We start from the raw sequence: 23,642 nt of genomic DNA on the forward strand, positions 1-23,642 counted from the left end.
CGAAGCGATTGTTTTATAAATAGTTTTGAATCTTTTTTTAATCTTCTGGTGGTAAATATTGGTAGCATTTCTGGCTTTTCGATTGCAAAGCGAAAGGTAAATAATCGTATTTTTGTGTCGTAGTATAGGTATGAGAAGGTTTAATAAGTTCGGTCTTGATGAAGAACTGAGTTGTAGCGATGTGGTAAAAGAATATTTGTCTGATATCAAAAATGTCAGACTTTTCATAGAGAGCATCTCTCGCATATCTGTTGTTTTTGACAAGTATCATTCTTAGGAATCGTTTTTGCGTTACTTCAAGTAGCTTTACATAGGTTTTAGAAATCCCTTTCCATCCGACTATTCCATATTTTAGGTGTTACTCTATCAAACTTTGGTGAATAATTTTGAGCTATCTAGTTTAAAACATGTCTGCTATTCTCCTAAATCTATATAAAATACATCGTAGTTTTTTTACTAGATAATATATATGTGAGTTCCAGTTGAAGTGCTTATCAATCATCATACCAAGATACTTAGTTTTATCTGCTGACATAATGGTGAAGCTATTACCGACAGAAATTTTATTCAAGTGTGGTAAATAAGTTTTATTGCTGCTGAAAGATAAGTAAATGGTTTTTCCGAAATTAATTGACAGCAATCTATGATTCAGCCATTTAATTATCTTGAGAAAATCATACTCGATTTCATGTTTTAATTCTTGCCTATAGTGTCACTTTCATAGAACAGGACAGTGTCGTCCGCAAAAGTAATTGTTTCACATTCAGCTCCTGTGATGAAAAGATTGTCCAGGTAAACAGTGAAGAGTAAGGGCTCCAACACGCTACCTTGTGGTACACGACATGTGATAATTTGTTCTTTGGTAATGTGGTTTTGAATTCACATTTGTTGTTTTCTCCCAGTTAAATATGATTTCATAACACTGTATACTGTACCTGTCATACCTATACCCTTTAAGGTATGCAATAGAATGAGTGATCAACAGTATCGTCAAATCTACGAATACTCCAATGGAAGGTTTTTTCAAATCTATAGCCTTACAGGTGATAAAATAAGATTCAGTCATGAATATTTCGTCTCAAAAAATGAGGAGTGAAAATCTTAGCGAAGCAAAAGATGTAATTGGGGCTGTCCACTCAACAAGAAAACTTTTCTGAAAGTCTTCTGGAATTACCGTTGGAAATCTGAAAATTGAATAAAAAGTACCGTGAACGCTACACGTTAAAAGATAAAACTCGTCTCGAACGAGTGTTCGTAGAGCTAGTTAACGAAAAAACATGTTTTTAACAGACAGATTGTGAAGCCCCAAATGAGTTATGGATTTTCATCAAATATCAGTCAATTTCACCACATTTTTTATTGCTTTTCCATGTTCATCAATTATTGTCGGTTAATTCTTTGAAATAAGAATTACATGTGGACCATTCCGATCTCCTTCGCACGAATTCCCGTAATCTTAGAAGTTAGGCGAGAACAAACATTGGAAAGTAATAAAACAAAGGAAAACGCTGAACTGTGATGAGTCCAACATTATTCTCAAAGTTTTATTAGTTATTTTTATCACTCAAGAAGATTTAGTACGAGTTAACTATTTTCTCCAGAATATTTATGAGGTAAGGATCATTTCAGTTCGAGTGAACATCAGGCATCTTTCTCCATTTGAATTCATGAAGGACGTTTCTAGATTCGGAGATATGTCAAAAATTACAATATCACAATCAAAAGTATAAGGTTATTAAAAGAGTTTTGCCCGTTTCAATGTCACATGTTTCTCTAGCTCCATGTCTGTAGCTCTATGTCTCCGACATAGAATGTAGAATGCTCTGCGGTATATACAGGCCAGACCGGCAGAAATTTTAAAGTAAGACTGCGTGAACACATCGGTGTAGACAAAAAAATCTTCTATGTACTATCTACTATGTATCTACAAGAAACAAATCACAATATAAGTAAGGAAAACCTCAAAATCTTACAAACATGTAGTGAAGGAAAAAAAATTAATTTGTTGGGAGCCATGGAAATCAATAAATCAATTAAAAACTCAAAATATAAAACCTTTAACGAAAGAACAGATTTGTGTAGGTCTCTACTTTATAAAGATGACAACACATTAATCACAGTTTGAAATTTATGTAGTTGGTATTAATATATATTATATATATATATATATATATATATATATATGTATATATATATATATATGTATATATATATATATGTATATATATATATATATATATATATATATATATATATATATATATACATCGGAAAAGTCTAGGGATATTTTTATAACATACTAAATATCATAAAAATAAATGCATGAGGTCGTTTAATTTCGATTAAATTGGTACACTCGACCACCCTGTAGATTTCTATGGGTTGAACAAAGCCTGCAAAAACGGTAACTAATCTTTTATCAACACATTAATCACAGTTTGAAATTTATGTAGTTGGTATTAATATATATTATATATTATATATATATATATATATATATATATATATATATATATATATATATATATATATACACATCGGAAAAGTCTAGGGATATTTTTATAACATACTAAATATCATAAAAATAAATGCATGAGGTCGTTTAATTTCGATTAAATTGGTACACTCGACCACCCTGTAGATTTCTATGGGTTGAACAAAGCCTGCAAAAACGGTAACTAATCTTTTATCAAGTTTTTTACAAACTGTAGGTTTTCGGCTAAAATGAATAATCTGAAAGTGTCGAGTTTGTACATTCTATGCAGTTCTTGCTCAGCAATTAAACTGGAAATATTGTGCTTTAACATGGAACGCCATCACTAACCACTGGCTGAGATGAATAGAGCTGTAGGGCTTCTTCAAGGTGGCATGCGACAAAATGATGTAGCTCTTCGTTTGGGGGTCTCCCAAAGTGTTATCAGTCGATTGTGGCGGCGTTTCCGTGAAACTGGCAGTTCAGCCGAACAACATCCAGGGCGAGGACGCGCTACAACTGCAGTTCAAGACCGATTTTTGGTCTTAACCGCAAGAAGAAAACCGACAATCACAGCACCTGAGTTGGTTAACGTGTTGCAGCAGACGCACCAGGTAACCATTGGTCGTGATACTGTCAAAAATCGACTGCATGATGCAGATCTACACAACAGAAGGCCACTTAGATGTCCACCTTTGTCGAGAGGCTATCGCGGTAGAAGATTAGAGTGGTGTCAAGAACATCAAAACTGGGATGCAAATGATTGGGCCACAGTTTTGTTTACAGACGAATCCATATTTGGATTTCATCCAGATTCTCGTCGAGTAAGACTGTGGAGACGACCTGGAAATAATGAACGTTTGAGACACGTCCAGGAAGTCCACACATACAGAGGTGGTACAGTAATGCTATGAGGCGGAATCATGATCGGCGGCAGAACCGATCTCGTTTTTCCAAATCGCTCCCTCACAGCTCGACAGTACCTCGACACCATTCTTCTACCTATCGTCCGTCCGTTTGCTGGTGCTGTTGGTGAAAACTTCCACCTAATGCACGATACTGCTCGTCCACATGTCGTGCGTCTAGTGACTGACTGGCTCACCAACGAAGGAGTTGATGTATTGCCATGGCCAGCACAATCACCGGATCTGAATCCCATCGAGCATGTGTGGGACATGCTTCAACGAAGAATTACTCCGCATATGAGAAACATTCACACAACGTTTCAATTGAGAGAGCTTTTAATCGCTGAATGGGCAAATGTACCTCAACAAGACATTGACAATCTCATTTTGTCGATGCACGATAGATGTAGGGCCGTAATAAACCAGCGTGGAGGCCATTTTTTGTACTGATTCCAATTTTTTTTGTATTATTTTTTTTTTTCGGGGTGCCAAAGAAGAGCCATATTTTTTTTTTAGTTTTGCTTATATGCGCACTCAGTATTTTTGACCATTTAATAAATTTTGTTGTAAGTTACATTCGTTTCATAATCACCCGTCAACTTTTTTTCCCTAAAGCGATCTAAAAAAAAATTATTGCCATTTTTAAAAATATCCCTAGACTTTTCCGATGTGTGTATATATACTCCCATATTTCTATTTAGGTCAGTAGTGCTAGAACACTTGAGAATGATGTAAAAACCGAAACCTTGGTCGTATCAATATCAATACATTAAGTAAGTGGAAATAAGACTAAGTATTTTATTCCTATATCTAATTGTTTTTTTTTTGTATATCATCGCGAAGTCGTTACGTCATCTTTGACTTGCTGGAAGTAGCCCTGAAGCAATCCAATTTCCAATTTACAAACAACTGTAAAAAATTGAATAATATCTGTTTGGTATTCAGTCAAATTTCAATCTGTCCCTAGATTGGGTCGGCACTGAAGAATTCACAATATTTTAATGTCATTCAAACTGGAACTCGTCTCTTGAAATCAAGTCCAATTAGTATTTCAATTTTCCTTCTACCGCTCATTCTTAGCTTGGAATATACTGAACAACTTTGTTGGTTCGATTGGAGGATTATATTCGAATCGAAGAATATTGCTAGAGGGCATCATCGAGTTCGAAATAGGCGTTTCTGTAATAAAAACAGACTTTGTGTACGCGCGAAGTAATAAAGTTCAAGTCAAATATTGGCATATAAAAACAACTTCATGGAATTGTTTTCCTCGGATAATCTCATAGATGGCACGATGGAACGGAAATAGATTGTGATTGCAAATAACGAAGAATTCATGGAAGGAAGTCAATTTCACTATTATTTCATTTCAGGTTTTTTTGCATACTATAATTGTCATTTACAGCTATTTATTTTTAATTCTTCTTTTTTAGTTGTTTCAGGGATTTCAAATCATTTTATATATTACAATGGAAGTCCGAACTAGTGAAATCCGTGACAGATTTTCTACTACTGTAACCCCTTAGTACAGCGGTCGCCAGCTACCGGTAGCTCGCGGAGGCAATTCTGGTAGCTCTCACAACGATTTTAATTTGAAAAATACAAACTGCAAAAATCAGAGAAGCTTCCAAAAATTCCACGAAAAAATCTAATTGTCATAATATTAAACATAAACAGCGGCAACGTTGCGGTGAGCGATCTGCCGCTAACGCTATCAAGCTAGAATCGGCTAGAACCGACCAGCCAGACCAGCGCGTTAGTGTTCGAGAACGATCTGGATTGCTTTGAACGGGATAAATACGCACGGTGCGGCGACATTGCGCTTAGTTTAAAACTGAACGCGTAACCAACGTCCAGCGGTTGGGTTAGTAAAGAACAACAAAAATAATATTATGGCAAGCAGTTGTAAGAAGGTAAAGACATACCACTTTCATTCGGAATGGGAAGAACAGTACTTTTTCACAGAAGTTAAAGATGAAAATGTGTGTTTGTTATGTAATACTTCGGTCTCCGTTGCTAAAAAAGGAAATATTGAGAGACATCATCAAACTGTACATTCTAATTTTGAAAAATGATTCCCACTACATCCTGCCGCCAGAAAGGAGAAACTGAAACAGCTAAAAAGGCAGTTAATTGGACAACAATCAATATTTTTAACAGTCGACAAAAATAAGACTGCAACTGAAGCATCGTACCGTGTGTCCCAGATAATTGCACAAAAAAAGAAACCTTATGAAGACGGGGAAATGATAAAACAGGCGTTTTCAGAAGCTGCCGATTCGTTATTTGCCAACTTTAGAAATAAAGACGAGATAGTTTCAGCTATAAAATCTATGCAACTTTCTGCTAATACAGTGATGAGACGTGTAGAAGTAATGAGCAATGATATTTTTTTACAATTAAAAACTGACTTAGATAACTGTGTTTATTTTTCACTTCAACTGGATGAATCAACAGATATCGTTGACACTGCCCAGATGGCCGTGTTCGTCAGGATGGTTTTTAGTGATTTTACGATTAAAGAAGATCTTTTGAAGTTCATTCCACTGAAAGGACACACTACTGGACATGAGTTATTTTCCCATTTGAAAAATATTATTTCTTCCGAAAAAGTTCCAATATCAAAAATGGTAGGCTTGACAACCGATGGCACTCCAGCTATGGTGGGTTGTGATAAGGGTCTGGTGGCGTTATGTCGTAAAGATGAAACTTTTCCGCAATTTCTCTGTTACCACTGCATTATCCATTTATCCATCGGCAAGCATTATGTGGAAATTTCCTGAAACTAAACAACGTTAGGAAACTGGTGGAAAAATTATGAACAAGATTATTCAGAGCCTTGGCCGATGAAGTAGACTGTCAATACGGGGACCTACTCCTTCACTCTGAAGTCCGATGGTTAAGTAGAGGACGGGTGCTGAAACGTTTTAATGATGTCCTATCTGGCATAGTTCAATTTTTCAAACAACGCGATGAACCGACTCCGGAACTAAAAAATTCAATCTGGCTTAGAGATTTTGGTTTTCTCGTGGACGTTACAGAGAAATTAAAAGAACTTAATTTGCAGGGGGAGAGACAAAGAACTAGCGGAAATGATTTCTGATATAAAAGCATTTATCAAAAAGCTGGAGTTTTGGGAACAAAACTTAATTAACAGCGATGCCAAGCATTTTCTTATTCTTTCAGAAAAAATATCTCAAAATCCATTAGAACCCTATGACAAAAATATTATGTAGAAATAATTTCTACCCTGATGAATAACTTCAAAAATCGTTTTAAGGATTTCAATGAAGTGGCTTTAGTAGCGCAGTTTGTTGTTTCACCCTTTATGGAAATTGATATCCAACAGTTTGCAACTTGTGTTATGCAGAACTTTGGCGAAGACATCGCTGCAACAGAAATGGAAGTCATTGAGTTTCAAAATGATTTAGCCTTAAAATCGTTAGTCTCAAGTACTGAATGTATCTGGCCTATTGTAAGTAAAGACAAATATTCAGTTCTATGGCGTGTTGCCTTGAGAGTGAAAGCATTATTCAGTTCAACCTATTTATGTGAATCTTCTTTTTCCAACATAAAGTTTATTAAGAACAAATATCGCAATCGACTTATAGATGAACATTTGGATAATTGTATTCGAATGGCTGCATCAAATTATACTGCAAACATTAAAAATATTATCGATGAGTCTGAGTGTCAGCCTTCTCATTGAACGTGCTTTTTTATTTTTCAATGTTTATGTTCATGATAGTGCGTTACTTTTTTGTTGTTATTATTAACTATTTTTAAATCATACGTGACATGCCGTTGTGACATGTACGTACGTAGTAATATTAGTTATTTTGTTATTAGTTTATTACTAGTACCTATGTATTATGTATTACCAGTAAAGTAGTGAAATAAATACATATAATGATAAATTAACTGTGGATTATTTCATTTACGTTGCGTAACGTGTCTTCCGTGTGGGTAGCTCGCTGTTTATTCCAAAATTAACAAAGTAGCTCAACACATTGAAGAGGTTGGTGATCACTGCCTTAGTACAATGAAATTATTATTCATGAACGAAGACGAAAACGTTAAAGGTGGTATAAAAATCCACTGGATTAGGATTTGAAGGGGAAGGACTCTGAACACGATTGATTGAGATTTTCGTACAGTTGATATTGAGTAAAAATCAATACAAAAGAATTAATTTTTAAATTTATTATTATTTTTTTCAATTTTGTAACAAATGAGTATACTACAAAGTTGTAAGTGAATAACATATGTCACTTAAACTTATAAATAAGGTAGGTAGGGTAGATAGTCTTAAATCTTCAACAATAATATTTATTATTTTGAATTATAAATACTTTCATTTTCAATTCAATTAAGCACTAATCTGTGCACAATATTTTTGGTTAACCTGTCTTTAACTAATACAAATAAATTCGATGGTTTCCCTACACGTGAAATGCAACATATAGTTGCCCATGAAAAAAAATAGATTTTCCAAATCTAAACCACAAATGGACATTGTTTGGCTTTGAGACTTATTCATAGACATGGCGAAAGCTAAACGAATTTAAAACTGTAGTCTTTTGAACGGTATGGTAGATTCTCACGGTATCATTGGAATACGTGACAACAGGACCACTTTTCCTTTGAACTTCCCAGTTAAAATGGTTGCTTCAGGAATAATATTTCCGGTGATCTTTTTGATGACCAAACGCGTACCATTGCACAATGAAATGAGAAGTGCAAAATAATTTTTAGCAGAGATTGAATGAAAATAATGAAAAAAAAATTGTACAATTATTGAAAAAGTGTGGGGAGCTTTGTACCATCTTCTCATATACAGTGTCACACATAAAGTCCGCATCAAATGGGATTTTTTTTGTTCATCTCTTCAAGCAACTTTTGATATCTTCATTGGGTTGTGCTTTAAAAATGATACCAAATGACATGCATATGATCGATCAAGTGATTTTTCTTCCCTGTCCAATTTGACATTTTTTCCAAAAAATGAAAAGCAGTTATTGCTCGAAATTTCGAAAATCGGTAAAGAGAAAAGATGATTGTTTTTTCATTTTTACCCATATACCAATTTTTAGCTCTCTAGTACAAATTTAGTTTTTTTTACAGTTTGCCGATTTCTCAAATTCAGCTAAACCTCTTTTGAATTACTAATTACGAAAAATTACAACGCAATTAAACTAAGGCACTAATTTCACATTTATTAAATATCTTTTATGAGGTATGAATGAACAAAATTACATCAGAAATCAATTTAGATTTTGTTGCCTAGAAAACTAAACCGTAAAAAATTCTAACAAACATCTGTTGAAATAAAGTCATAATTTAAATTAAGAACACTAAATCAAATCGAAACATATGCCTAAACCATGTAAATACCAATAGAAATACAAAATAAAGAGTCACATTTCGGTGTGCCTTCCACCACGTTCAATGCAATCAATTGTCCTTTAAAAACATCTTTAACTGAATTCTTTATACTACGTTTCGTGCTTACAACACATTCTCGAATAACTGCCTCTAAATGGTTTATATCTCGAAAAAGTCTTTGCTTATACACCTTTTGTTTTAAGTAACCCCACAAGAAGAAATCTAGTGGGGTTATATCAGGAGATCTAGGCGGCCAAAAGTGTTCCATATTGCGACTGATTACTTTGCCCCTAAATATTTCCAAAAGACGCTTTTTAACCACCCTTGTAGTATGAATAGGTGCACCATCACACTGATACCACACAACATTTCTTACTTGAAGGGGCATATTATCCAAAACTTCAGATAGTTCGGTATTTACAAAGTGTAGGTAGTCCGCAGAATTAAAATTATGTCTAAAAAAGTATGGTCCTATAATGTGATCGTTTAATATGCCACACCATACATTCGTCTTAAACGAATATTGATCTCGACATTCGATTACGAAATGTGGGTTTTCTTTTGCCCACCACCTGCAGTTTTGCGAGCTCACAACGCTATTTGAAGAGAAGGTCGTTTCATCTGTCCATAAAATTTGATAAGAAAAATGATAATTTTCTTCTTTTTCCACTTGAAACCAAAAAGAAAAATACAAGCGCATATCGCAATGTATTGATAAATTTAGGTTTATAAGGCGTAAATTTATTTTTCTGTAAAATACGTCGTACACTCTCTCGGTTAACATCTGTTCTCTCTGCAATATCTTGAATACTTGAATATTCGTAATAACTTCAACATGCATCGATTATCAAGTAATCGACTTGAAGTTTTCAAGTCCAAATATTTAGAAAACGGTTGCTTACAGCGACTAGTAACAAGGGTAGCTTATTTACGTAGATATGATAGAGGAATCGATTTTTTTACTGAAAAATGTGTCAGAAGAAGTATGCCCAAAAAAGTTATGAATCTTTAAAAAAGAAAATGACGTGTAGGTGACGCCCCCTACGAGTAAGAGCAATAAGAACGTCAGGTTCGAATTTGACACCTCAAAAACCTCCTATTACCAAGTTTCGTTCAATTAAGTTCAGTATTTCGAAAGTTATTTGAAAAAAACGAAAATAAAAATAAAACTTCAACATCCTGTATCTTGGAAATGAAGCGTTTGCGGACATTTATTTATTTGGACAATTCATATTAGAATATTGTGAGGAATCACCTCCTGAAGTTTGTCAAAGTACTTTTGAATCACCCTGTAGACACAGACACAGTAGAATAAATACTTATTAACATAAGGAACTACAAAAACGCATGACATAGAAACGAACAAAACTTTCGATACAACCAGATAATTTGAAAAAAAACTCACAAAAATTCCCCGTCAAATCAACGTTTCGAAAGTCTTTATGGGACAGATAATGAAGATCAAATGGAATTTTGTCAAACATTCATGTGTGAAATTACTGTTTTAATTTGTTATTCTAGAAAACTCCGGGAAATGGCATGATAAAACGAGAAAGAATAAAATGAATTTATGTTTGCGAATTGTCAACTTCAGTGTTCTGTTCAAAGTTATGCAGACCGTAACAAGGGATGTTGAAAACTTTCACGAGTCCAACCTTATGTAATTCGGCAGACGAATGTTACACAAATTGGGGACACGTCTCCGTAATACAAATATTATTTTGATGTATGAAATTTCGGGGTGCAGTTAATTGATCAGCTTGTTGTAGAAGATTTGTCCGTTTCAATGCCATGTGTTTTTCTAGCTTCATATCTCAATAAATATTTATTGTACTGTGTCGTGGTATATTTTGATTCAACATATAGCAAAAATACCAAATTTTGAATAAATTGAAAAATAAATGAGTCTGAGAAATCAATTTCTTATTACTCTTTACGAGCCGCACGTTGCCAAGTATTGAATAAGAAGTTCATTATAGAAATTCAATTTTTTCAACCCACAATTCTTCTTTCCGCGTTCTTGGAATAAAAAAGGTGTCCATCTTGCGAAAAAAAAATTGAGAAGCAACTCTGATTTCAACCTATAAGAAATTTCCGACTGCCAAAATAATTTGACCACTCTGTAGGAAAGAAAACAAATTTTTGTTGAAATGTTTCATTTTTGTCGCCTCGGAATATGAAAGTTCCAACCTATTCCGGATTTTTTATTGATCGACATCACTACGATTGGATTGAATGACACGAATAACTGATGAAAACCGTAAACATGAATGAAGAGAAATTATGTTTTCATTAACTTGTTGGCTGGATTCGTTAAAAATCACTCCAACAACTCCACGAGTGGATTTCGGAATGATTAATAAGTTTTATTTGGAAAAGCTGCAATACTTCTGTAGTAAAGTGGAAAAAGAGAAATACTTTCATTTGAAGAGATAACTCAGAATTTATATTCTGCTGATTGATGTGGAGATGATCAAAATATACTGACAGATATACTAGTTTCGAAGAGACTATATTGTATAGAAATAAACTACCGAACACAGTCAAAGATCTAATTGATATACATTTTTGTATCCGTGGTACAAATTTTAAAGTCTTTTGAGTTTTAATGGGTATGTAATTAGGTCGAAAGGGATTAAAAAACAGGCGATTCACCTAACCTGTATTTTTATCCTTTGCAAAAATTCTTCTCACGTAATTGAAATAATTTCAGCAGAAATACTACTTTGGTCAAAAAATAAGGTGGATTTTCATTATTCTCATGAAATAACTATTCGCTCATCAATGTATACAGGGTGTAACTGAATAAGTGTAAAACATTTAAGGAGGCGATTCCTCATCGAAAAAAAGATAGGATCTTCCATATAAAGAAACTTCATTGGAGCAGCCTCTTAAAGGGGGAATATATAATTTGTATAACAATTTTTTCACAAGCACTAAAAAAGTTACTATATTGAAATTACCCTGACGTTTTGTACTACCAAAAAGACACTTAGCCAGAAATTTATTTGGTTTACCCCATAGCTGTAAGGGGTGGAAAACGCAACCCTTAAAATTTATTTCCAATGTAACTTTTTGTCTTATTATTTGTTCACCATTTTGAAATTTATTTTCGATAACCTGTTCCATTCTAAACAAAAAATGTCTCATGGGTTTTTTGCCCGAAATAAACCAGTTCGCAGCAAAAAATTATTTTACTACAGAGAAACATCGTCATAAATGCGAAAATAATCTAGTAGGTCGCTGTCAGCAATAGTGACAATTAAATTGGTATGACGCTGTCAGTTTGTGAATTTTCAAAATTGAATTAGTACTAATTGAGTGTTGTTGTTCTGTTCTTAATTTGTTACTTTAATAATTCACTTGTTATTAAAATGGCATACACAAATCAGGAAATGGCTGATATGCATTACGTTTACGGTCAGTCGCATGGGAATGGGTTAGAAGCTTCTAGAAGATATGCTGAACTGTATCCTCAACGGCAGCATCCTTCACATAGAATATTTGCTCGACTTCATCAACGATTACGAGAATATGGTTCATTCGACAAAAGAACGCAGGATTGTGGAAGCTTGAGGAAGCAGTACTTAATTTGATTAAAGAACAACCTATTACCAGTACTAAAAAGATTGCTTTCCAGCTAAATGTTGATCATATGACGGTATTTCGAATTTTAAAAGAACAACTCTTATACCCTTACCATCTGCAGCGAGTACAGGTACTGTTACCGCGGGACTTTCCGAACCGTCTTGAATTTTGCAATTGGATGTTGGAAATTATTAGAAGGAATTGTGACTTTCTGAAAACTATAGAATTCACAGACGAATATAGTTTTTCTCGGGATAAGATTAATAATTTTCATAATTAACACATATGGGCTGACGAAAACCCTCACGCTATTGTCGAAACTAACCATCAAGAACAGTTTTCTCTTAAAGTGTGGCTCCGAGTTATTGGGGATGATTTAATTGGGCCTCATTTTCCACCTTCTCGATCAAATGGTGACGCATACGTTCAATTTTTAAGAGAACTACATCCAGTACCTACTGCTGTAGGAAGTTCCTTTGGGCGTCAGAAGGGATATGTATTTTATGCATGATGAGGCTCCCGCCCATTTCAGTCAAGTAGCACGTCGGCATTTAACTGAAATATATGCAAATCAGTGGATAGGTCGAGGAGGACCACAGAACTGGCCCGCTAGATCCCCGATCTCAATCCTCTCGATTTCTCTATTTGGGGACTTTTACAGCATTTGGTTTATCGTACTCCTGTTCGCGATGTAGAGGACTTAAGAAACCGCATCATCGATGCGTGCAGGGTAATCAGAGATACTCCAGGAATATTTGAGCGAATACGTGGCTCCTTTCATGTGTCTCTTCAATTTTGGGAACAGAAAAAGTCGCAGGGAGTCAAATCTGGTGATAACGGAAGCTGGGGTGTTGTTTTTGGCCAGACAATCACGAACAAGAAATGACAAGTGAGCAGATGCATCATCGTGATGCTGAAGATATGAATTGTTTTTCCACAGTACCGGACGTTTTCTTCCTATTGCTTCTCGCAAGCGATGCATAGTTTCAAGATAAAATTATTTATTGACCATCTGGCAAGAACTCTCGATGCACGACGCCACGATAATCGCAGGAAACAATTTACAAAGCCTTGACATTTTATCGAATCCGGTGTGCCTTTTTTGGTCCTGGCTCTCCTAGTCTCTTCCATTGAGACAATTGAACTTTGATTTCGATGTCATAAAACCATACACTCATTATTCGTCACCAATTATGATCCTTTTCAGCAAATCTGGATCGCCGTTGACATCATTAAAATTTTCCTGAGCGCTGCTGATGGGATAGTTTTTTTATGAAAACTCCGGATATATATTCATAAAAACTTTTCTTTTTGAAACGAACTAACAAACCACCCTCTAAAGTTTCGTACCGTAATTAGGGAACACCCTGTATATATAGTTTCTACAGGTACAATTTCAAAAATTTACCGTCCAGAAGATCAAGTTCATCCTCGACGTTCTCGAGATTGTATAACGCTGTGATCTATACATTCCATCACATTAAAACTCCTTTGAATCAAGAGTTCTAGAATCTTTAAACGTATATGAAAATGGTTCAGCTTCTCCTTTAGTTCTGATACAAGTCAGAGCACTTCAACAAACTGAACAATGTCTTTCTGGACTCTGTTACTGATACTAATGATCAACCTGACCTAACCTAACAAAGTTTTGAAATCCAATTAACTGAACTAAACAGAGTAGAGCTGTTCAAAACTTTCGGACAGATTCACTCGATTTGTGTTTATTTGGTTGAAGTGACAATGCTTAGTATGATGGGGACAAGAAACAGCCAGTCTCTGAATGATACAATAAACTGATAGATTTGAAAGTTCCATGTAGTTCATCAGTTCGGACTTCCATTATCTAATATAATATGAATTGATTTGAAATCCCTGAAAGAATCTGTAGAAATTTAACAAGAATAACCAAAAAATAATAATTTTATCAAACAAAACACTGAAATTACAAAGAAATGAAATACAAACAACTTCCTGACTTCCTGAAGGTATCATTGGTAATACCACTATATAAAGGAGGAAATCAGGACGACCCCTCGCATTATCGGCCTATTTCCCTAATTCCCACATTAGGAAAACTTATAGAAAAACTAGTCAAGCTGAGGATAACTGTATTTCTGTCAAAACATAAAATCATCAATGAAGAACAGTTTGGCTTTCAAAGTGGTAAAGGCACTAATGATGCAATGTTCTCACTCATGGAAAAAGTTTATACTGGAATCAATAGTGGCGAGGTTGCTGCTGCAGTATTTTGCGATTTCTCGAAGGCTTTCGACTGTGTGGATCGCGAAATACTGCTGAGGAAGCTTCCTTATTGCGGTTTCAGAGGAGTGATACTGAGCTGGTTCAACTCATATTTGTCAGGTCGTAGCCAGATGGTGGAAACAAACCACCACTCAGAAATTAGAAAAATACATAAGGGAGTACCTCAGGGTTCAATACTAGGGCCAACATTGTTCCTCATCTACGTCAACGATTTGACAAGTATAAATATTTCAGGGAAATTCACACTATTTGCAGACGATACTACCATTTTTGGCAATCGGACAATGCAAACGATTTAACTAAAATCATATCCAACGATATGATGACAGTGAAAAATTGGTGTGATTCAAATCGTCTTTCTCTAAATATTTCGAAAACTAATATAGTAACTTTCAGATGCGAGCTTGACAATATACTCATTGGGAGTAACATTATTGAGAACAAAAGTAGCCTAAAATTTTCAGCTAAGACTGTTTATTTTTCTTTGGTGGAATCTCACTTGAGATATGGAATTCCATTTTGGGGAGTATGTAGTGGTTACCTACTTCAGAATATTTTAGTTTTGCAAAAACGAGCCATGAGATATATGTGCAAATCAAAACGTACAGACTCTTGTAGATTACTCTTCAACACTCATGGAATTCTAACAGTGATTTCTATCTTTATAATGAAAACAGTTTGTTTAATTAAAAAATATTCGAACACATTTCAATCTTCACCAACCCATTATGTGGCAAGGCAATCCAACAACATCAAGTTGCCAATACCTAGTACATCACTCATAAGAGATTCCATTCTCTATAATGGTTGCAAAATGTTCAACCATTTGCCAAAGAATATAACAGAAATAAAATCTTTACAATGCTTCAGGAAAGCTGTGAAAATTTTTTTAAGTGACAGACCATACGATAATGTACAAGAATTTTAAAATGATAATTTTTAAAAAAATATTTTTTATTTATTTGATATTAACCAGTATCCTGTACGACTTATATGTTTATAAATATATATATATATATATATATATATATATATATATATATATATGTATATGTATATGTATATGTATATATATGTATATGTATATATATATATGTATATATTTATATGTATATATGTATATATTTATGTATGAGTGAAAATAAATGCACTTTGTTGTTACATATAATTGCATTATGGATTAATTCTAAATGCAATTCTCGACATCGCAGTCCGCGTTTGGTGGCCTGATTTTCGTGAGGCTGCTATGGATAGTATTCCCAGATCTGAAGCAGGTCCTGATGGTATACTTGGACCCAATCCGTCTTATCCTTTCCGATAATCCTCTGATGTAGGGAAGTACAAGTACTGGTTGTGGCGGCTTCTCTTCATTGTGGAGTTCTTGCTGTCTTCTAGCTAAGCCCTGCTCTACCATCACTTTGGAGTGATCATTCCGTTGAAGGTCATTTTTGATGATGCTCAGCTCCTTTTCGAGACCTTCCTTTGTATTACAGGACCCGAAAGCACGGTCTAGTAGAGTCTTGATGATTCCTCTCTCACTCGATTGATGGTGGTTGGATTTCTGGTTCAGATACTGTCCTGTGTGAGTGGGTTTTCGATATACAGATGTTTCCCATTTAGTGTCGGTCCTCTTCACCAATACGTCCAAGAAACGCAATGCGTTGTGGACTTCCTTCTCCATTGTGAAAGTGATGGAAGGACTTACGTTGTTGATGTGCTTCAGGAAAGTATCTAGTTCTGCATTCTCATGGTTCCATATTATGAAGGTGTCGTCTAAGTATCTCCACCAGACTCGGGGCTTCTTATGGGCTTCTTCGATGGCCAGAGTTTCAAACCACTACATATATATATATATATATATATATATATATATATATATATATATATATATATATATATATATATATATATATATATATATATATATATATATATATATATATATATATATATATATATATATATATATATATATATATATATATATATATATATATATTGGCTATAACCGGTGAAAGTGGCGATCCCATTGGCAGTCCCTCATCTTGTGTAAAGAATTCGTCCTTCAGTTGGAAGTAGCAGTTCCGTACACAGCATCCTAGTAATTCTATGATTACTTGTATCGATAAGATTGTTCTATCTTTCAGGTCCTCATCTCCGGATAGCTTCTTGTGTATGATTTGAAGTGCTTCTTCGACAGAAACGTTGGTGTAGAGGCTTTCCACGTCGAAACTGATCAGTTGATCCTGTTCTTTAACTTCGATTCCCCCTAGTAGTTCAACAAAATGCCTTGAATTTTTCACAAAAGATGATGTTTCACCTTGCAGTGGTATAATTATCATTTTTCATTCCTTGTTACTAATATTTTTTCAATGTTCATCTTGTATTAATATTTCAATTTTTTATTTTTTGGTTGTTGTTTATATGTTATTTCTTTGTAATTTCAGTTTTTTGTTCAATGCAATTATTATTTTTCGGTTGATTTTTTTTATTTTTTACAGATTCTTTCAGGGTTTCCAAATCAATTTATTTTACATTAGACAATGGAAGTCCGAACTGATAAAATACAAGATATTTTGGTGTCCATTTGTACCCCCAACAAATTTATCAAAGCAGAAAGCGGAATTGTCTGTCCTGACATTATGATATCCGGTTGCGAAACATTTATCTTTTTGGAGAAACCCAATGCCTGGGTTTTCCTGGAATTGATTCGAACCTGGTTACTTTCACACCAATTCAAAATAGATCCTCATTAGGATATACAACCTCCTGCTGCCGATGAAGATGTACAATATTCATAGATATCAGAACCTTCAGTGAAAACTCGAAGTCTGAGATTTACGAAATAAGCTGCAAGAAATATGTTGGTCAAACCAAGCGGACTACATAAGTTCGCTACAAGGAACATGTTTCGCATGTTTGGTTTCATAGACTGGAGAAATCTAGTCTCGCTCAACATGTCATAGAGAACGACCACAAACTAAGTAAAAAATGTCCAAAATTGTTAAGACTGGTACATGACAACGAATCTCTAGATGCCTTCAGAAGCTTGGAAATCGAAAAGTGAGGAATGAGCTCTATGAATACCAACAGAGGTCCTAATCCGAGTAGTTATTTGTTTGGTTTCATACATAATAATTCTAAATAGAAAACAGATGAATATCAGAGAAAACTGTAGGGGCTAAGCACTGACATAAAAAAAATATATAAAATTTACAACAGATTCAGAACAATGTTGTCTTCAACAAGCTGTTTTTTAATTTCAATAGATTTCAACATATTCAAATTCAGAATTTTTTGTTGAATGTGTGGAATTTTGTTTTTCAACAAGCCCAAATATGCATTACTATGTGAAAAATTGCGTGAATTTTCTATATTTCAATCATAATAACTTTCTTCATGAAACTCAAAGATCAGTATATAAAAACTGAGTTTATATACTCGCAAATGGAACAAAGAATGGTGAAATTGATTGCTAGCAGTCGATTCATTAAAAAATCCATGAGACTGAAATATTTTGCTTCTGTTTCCATTTGACGACCATTTAGTATGATGCCATGGTTTTGGAAACAACAAATATTATATTGAAATCATCTTATACTCACAAGTGATATGCAAAGTGATCCGTTTGCTGACTGCTGGAGGGACATCGTTACTTGCAATGCATAAATACGCTCCCATCTGTCGCCGGTCTACCCGAACAAGTTCCAGCGTAGAACCTCTAAATGTTTCCACTGAAACAATAAAGTTTTTCAGCGGACATGGCGCTCCCCTAGTGTGCTAACACAAAATGTAAATTTTTTGACATACATGGTGAAACAATACAAAAGTGTTTCCAGGTGAATTGATATCCAAGGTTATCGAAAACGTAAAGGTGAAAAAATATCAGCAGAGAGTCAATAGTTTTTCTGATATCAAGACGGGTTATGTCCGACAGATATAATATACGTTGATAACGAAACATATATTGTGATTCAGTAGGATATTCTTCTGCGCCACCTGTAGGCAAGGTTTCACCGCGTCTTGTGATTTTGTTAGTTCGAAGTTTCGACTTCGACTTTGAAGCCATTTTCAAAAAGCTATCACTACACGGAGGTGTTAATATGCCTACTCCTCAGGTAGTGATGCGCTGCAAAGGTTTTCTGGCCTGACTTTAGGGCTTCAATCTGCTCACACCACAAGTCTAGTCGTTGGTCCCCACGAGAGTCTCAATCCGCCCACTCCCAAGCGTCGACTGTCGATACATGGTTCTGTTCAGGTATTTATGACCCTGGCTGAGTGGAGAGAAAGACCGATAGTGGTGGCGATGGAGAAATTGCAAACCAAAATTTCATTTTCATTACCAACTTCACCGTCGCCCCCACTACCGGTCATTTGCTACGAAAGGGGGTGGTGTCAACGTGATACTACTGACAAAACTCATAAAAGCTGCATGTAATGGAATCCTTTCGAAGTGGAAGTGAAAGGCAATAGAACTCCATAGTACAGGTGGTTCGAAGAAGTTGCAGGAAAACGTAAGCCATGTGCTCAAGCAGAAAAGAAATTGATAAGGTCGAATAGAGGAAATAATGAACTGCAGAAAATACTAAGTCAAAACGAATACAAAAATACAAACAAAGCAGAAATGACCTGAAGAAAACAATGATAGGAGCCAAAGAGAAAGCGTGGAAAACACTGATAGGAAAAGGAGATGCGGATATCTGGAGAAAGAGCTACCGAATAGTAACCAACAAGTTCAGAGTCAAACAACCAATTGGATTAACTGAAGAAGAAAACGTTGTTGTCATCTCTCCAGATCAAAAAATTGGACAGACTACCAATGGCACCAGAGAAGGTATCACCATTCACAATGAATGAACTCATGAAAGCCAACAAAAGTCAGCAAGAAGAAAAACCTACGGTCCGGATGAACTTCCAACTGAAATCATCGCAGGTGCAATAATGTCTGAGAATAATAAACTTCCTATTAACAACAGGTCAATTCCCTCAGAAATGGAAGATATTCAGACCCGTTGTTATTGAAAAAGGCAAAAGTAAATCTAAGGGGCCCATATTTCTCCTGAACATTATAGGGAAACTTCTCAAGCATTTGTTCAAAGCGAGACTCTTAAGAGGAATAGAAGAAAAGGTGACCTAGATAAAAATCAGTTCGGTTACCGAAAAGGTAGGTCAGTAACAGATGCCCTGGCAAAATATCACAGACGAAGCAAACGAAAGGATTGGCAGATAAAGATGCGCCGTGATAAATTCGCACAATGGGAAGGGATCCTGAAGGGAATCAAAAGAAGATATGCCTGGATACCTGTACAATATGATTGTCAGCTACCTTGAAGACAGCGTGCTACAAGGGAAGAACTAACATCACCTGTGGGATTACACAAGGCTACATATGGGGCTATGATGGGGTACTAAATCTGACGGTCCCTAGGAAAAGTAACCTGATAGGCTACGCAGATGACCTGGTTGTCATGTTATGGTGGAAACAATGAGGAGAGTATGGTATGAATCTCCAAATCATCAACAATGTTTGGAATTTCATTGATGATGGGATAAATAATAAATCCATATTAATTATACCGTCAATAAATTGAAAGCCATTCTATTCAAATTTAGGAAACTTAAAGAACTCCTACCTCTAAAATATCTCAAAACTTTATACTACTCGCTTGTGTGTGAAAAGTCATATCCGCTATGGAATAGTAGTTTGGGGAGGAGCATTAAATAGTCATATTTCTCAAATTGAAATTATGCAAAGGCGTTTTCTTAAATTAATATTCTCTAAAAATGGTAGGTATCCCTCTGATAAATTAAACATCGAAACTCGTCTGTTAGATATACGACAGTTTTATTTTTTATGCTCCAGCACTAAATATCATACAAATAGACATACGGCATCGCTTCCTTCACATCAGTATCACACCCGCCAAAGAGATCAGTCTACTACACCCCCAATGGTCAGGGTCGTTACACAAATATCATTTACTTACTTTGCGCTTAAACTCTACAACCGAATTCCTGAAAATATAAAATCTATCTCAAATATCAATCGCTTCAAAGAAGAGTTGAAAGAGCATATTCTTCAAAGTCAGAGACTTGAACTTCTACGCCTATTTGAGTAGATGGAAAAAAAACCACACGTTCCTTTGCTATATTGTCCACTTACAATTCTGTATTTCATATGTGCTTATATATATGTGTATATATGGGCACTATCGTTTTGTAAATATATATCAAATCCATTTTCATCAACATGTTTTTATATATTATTACTAGTACGCGTATTTTACAATTGTGATCTTATACTTAACTGTCAATTTAGTTTTATGTTTGTATGATTTTATATTCAAATAATATTATATGTCAAAACTGACAACTTTTTATATTTATACTTATATTTGTGATTTTATATTATCTAATGTGTTTTTAATTTCATATATTGAGTAGTTATTTCTTTTTGTGATTTGAATTATCTTATGAATTATTATTATTATTATTTCACACGGTTGGCGAATTTGCATGAGTCTATATTGAAACATATCCTCCTTAGGAGGATTTTTCAGTCTCGTTCAATTAAAAAAATAACCCCCACCGAACCCACTCTAATCAGTATCGAATGGAAAGTACCTCTTTGGATTTCATGAGACACATCTTGTATAATTAAACGTTCGCCATCCTCTCTTCTCCATAAAATTCTAGGCTGTGGGTGTCCTGTAGCGCTACAAGTTAGGGTGACATTCTCGCCTTCTCTTATGGTAATGTCTCCGCTGGTCCCGGAATCGTCAATATCCGGAGGAACTGGAACAATAAAAAGGAGAATTTCAATATTTTGGCTGAAACTGGAGGTGTAGAGGGAATTTATGTTTAGCATATTGAAAACCAACAAGCAATAAACGTATGTAAGACTATATGTACGAAACGAACTTTTCCATGAATATGTTATGGAATCCATTTTCTGCGACCATGGGTAGGTAGAGTCATAAATTGATGAGTTCTGTTCTCGTGAACAAAGTTACGTATATTCTGAATATCACAAATGGGTTGAAGTGTTGAAATTGGAAATGAATATGAACAGATATTTTCTCAATTTACGTAATGAATGTACTTAATTCAGTTTCTCTGGAATGATAAGATGGAATTCAAAACGTAAAATACAAAAAATTACTTTAATTCAATATGTAAAATACGCATTATGCATTTCTTGAAGTATCTAGATAGAATGTGAAAAATTAATCCTGCAGCGACGGTTCATCATCTAGCTCGACTGAAAAGAAACGAATATTGAATTAGAATGGTGAGCTGGAATCATACTTTTTATCATTTATTGAACAAGAAATTACACGCAACATATTGCCATTCATTTCTTTGAACTTGAGAGTAAGATATAATCGTTTCTATGCAGAGAAAAACATTAACGAAAAACATAAAACATAAAATGGTCAATAGTTGGAAATTAGCTGAAATTCATTACGAACTTTCTGAATAACAGAAATTTCAAAGTTCGTGTTAATAGCACACTTTCCTCCAAAAGAACCCAAGATAATGGAGTCCCCCAAGGAACCTCGCTGAGTGTTACTCTCTTCTTGGTTGCAATCAACAGTATCATTGATGACTGTGAAGCCCCTCTGGAAGCTAGACTTTATGCAGATGATTTAGTTGTCTTTGGTAAGGGCAAAAATTTCAAAACTATTCATGGATATTTACAAAATTTCATTTATAAACTACAAGAATGGTCAGAATTATCAGGTCTAAGAATATCTGAGAGCAAGACAAACTGTATCCATTTCACGAAAAGACCCAAAGAAAATTTGTCTAAATTACAACTCAACAATAAAGATATTGAGTACGTCAAACAAAATTTCTGGGTATGATATTCGATACATAGCCAAAAATGACTTGTCAGAGCAGTCTAAACATAATGAAAACTATTGCATCTAGATCATGGGGTGCAGATACAAACATATTAATGTTGATCTATAGATCTTTAATTAGATCAAAACTGGATTATGGCTGTATAGTGTACAACTCCGCAAAAAACGGGACCTTGAAAAAACAGGACACCATCCAAAACTGTGCTCTTAGAATTGCTTTTGGAGCATTCCACACAAGTCCGGTTGAAAGTTTATACTGTGAATCAGGAGAACCTCCATTAAGTATCCGAAGAAAACATCTCAGCCTCACATATGCCGCTGCAGTTCAATCTAACCCAGATGAGTTATAGCTCAAAGGTTCAGAAATACATTTGCAAAAAGGAAGAGAATGGCAATTCCATTCTACGAGATACTCAATCGATTCCTTTCCAACTTATTACTCAATCGACCTAATCCTCCTCCAGGAACCTTTCCAAGCATGAAAATTGAAAAAGGGCTCGTACAATTTGAGAAAAATAACACCAACCATAGTTTGATTCATGCAACTTTTCAACAACTATTGCAACAATTCGAAGACTGTATCCAAATATACACCGACGCATCTAAATCAGAAGAAGGAGTGGGGGCAGCATTCACCAGTACTGCCTCCAATTACTCCTTCAAACTACCAGCAGAAAGCACTGTATTCTCAGGAGAACTCCATGCCATATGGAAAGCACTTGAATATGCAGAGGAAAGCGATCACTCAAAATTCTTGGTAATTACTGACTCACTGAGTACACTGGAGGCAATAACGAAGCTAAACCCAGGACACCCCATCATACTTCGCATCAAACATAAGCTCCACTCGAACATTGAGAAATGTAAACATATTCACTTTATGTGGGTTCCATTACATGTTGGTATAGCAGGCAACGAAAGGGCCGACCAGCTGGCAAAGGATGCTTTTACTAACCCACTCACAGATATTGGAAAAAGAATTGCCCACCCTAACCTGAAACCGTTTTACAAACAAATCCTTACTAACGTGTGGCAACAGCAATGGAATGGCTCCAACTCTAAGTTATCAACAATCAAACCATTGGTCTTACCCTGGAAATCACTTCCAAAAACGAGAAAATTGCAAGTTATCCTATCACGTCTTCGACTAGGGCATACTCG

The 23,642-nt window shown here is 35.0% G+C and overlaps 1 protein-coding gene across 1 annotated transcript in view; it reads right to left on the reverse strand.

Moving 5' to 3' along the window:
* LOC111511369 (lachesin) overlaps positions 1 to 23,642 on the reverse strand; it is a 103,747-nt gene that overhangs the window by 35,590 nt on the left and 44,515 nt on the right. Inside the window, exons 4-5 of the mRNA XM_074178733.1 lie at positions 21,238 to 21,408; positions 18,219 to 18,347 (exon numbers count right to left, since the gene is read on the reverse strand). Of these exons, the coding sequence (XP_074034834.1) occupies positions 18,219 to 18,347; positions 21,238 to 21,408 (300 nt within the window). The remainder of the gene's footprint in view (positions 1 to 18,218; positions 18,348 to 21,237; positions 21,409 to 23,642) is intronic.

This window comes from Leptinotarsa decemlineata, unplaced genomic scaffold, assembly GCF_025532065.1.
Source record: "Leptinotarsa decemlineata unplaced genomic scaffold, Ldec_3_MD MMD2_tig00004307_RagTag_RagTag, whole genome shotgun sequence".
Lineage (NCBI taxonomy): Eukaryota > Metazoa > Arthropoda > Insecta > Coleoptera > Chrysomelidae > Leptinotarsa > Leptinotarsa decemlineata.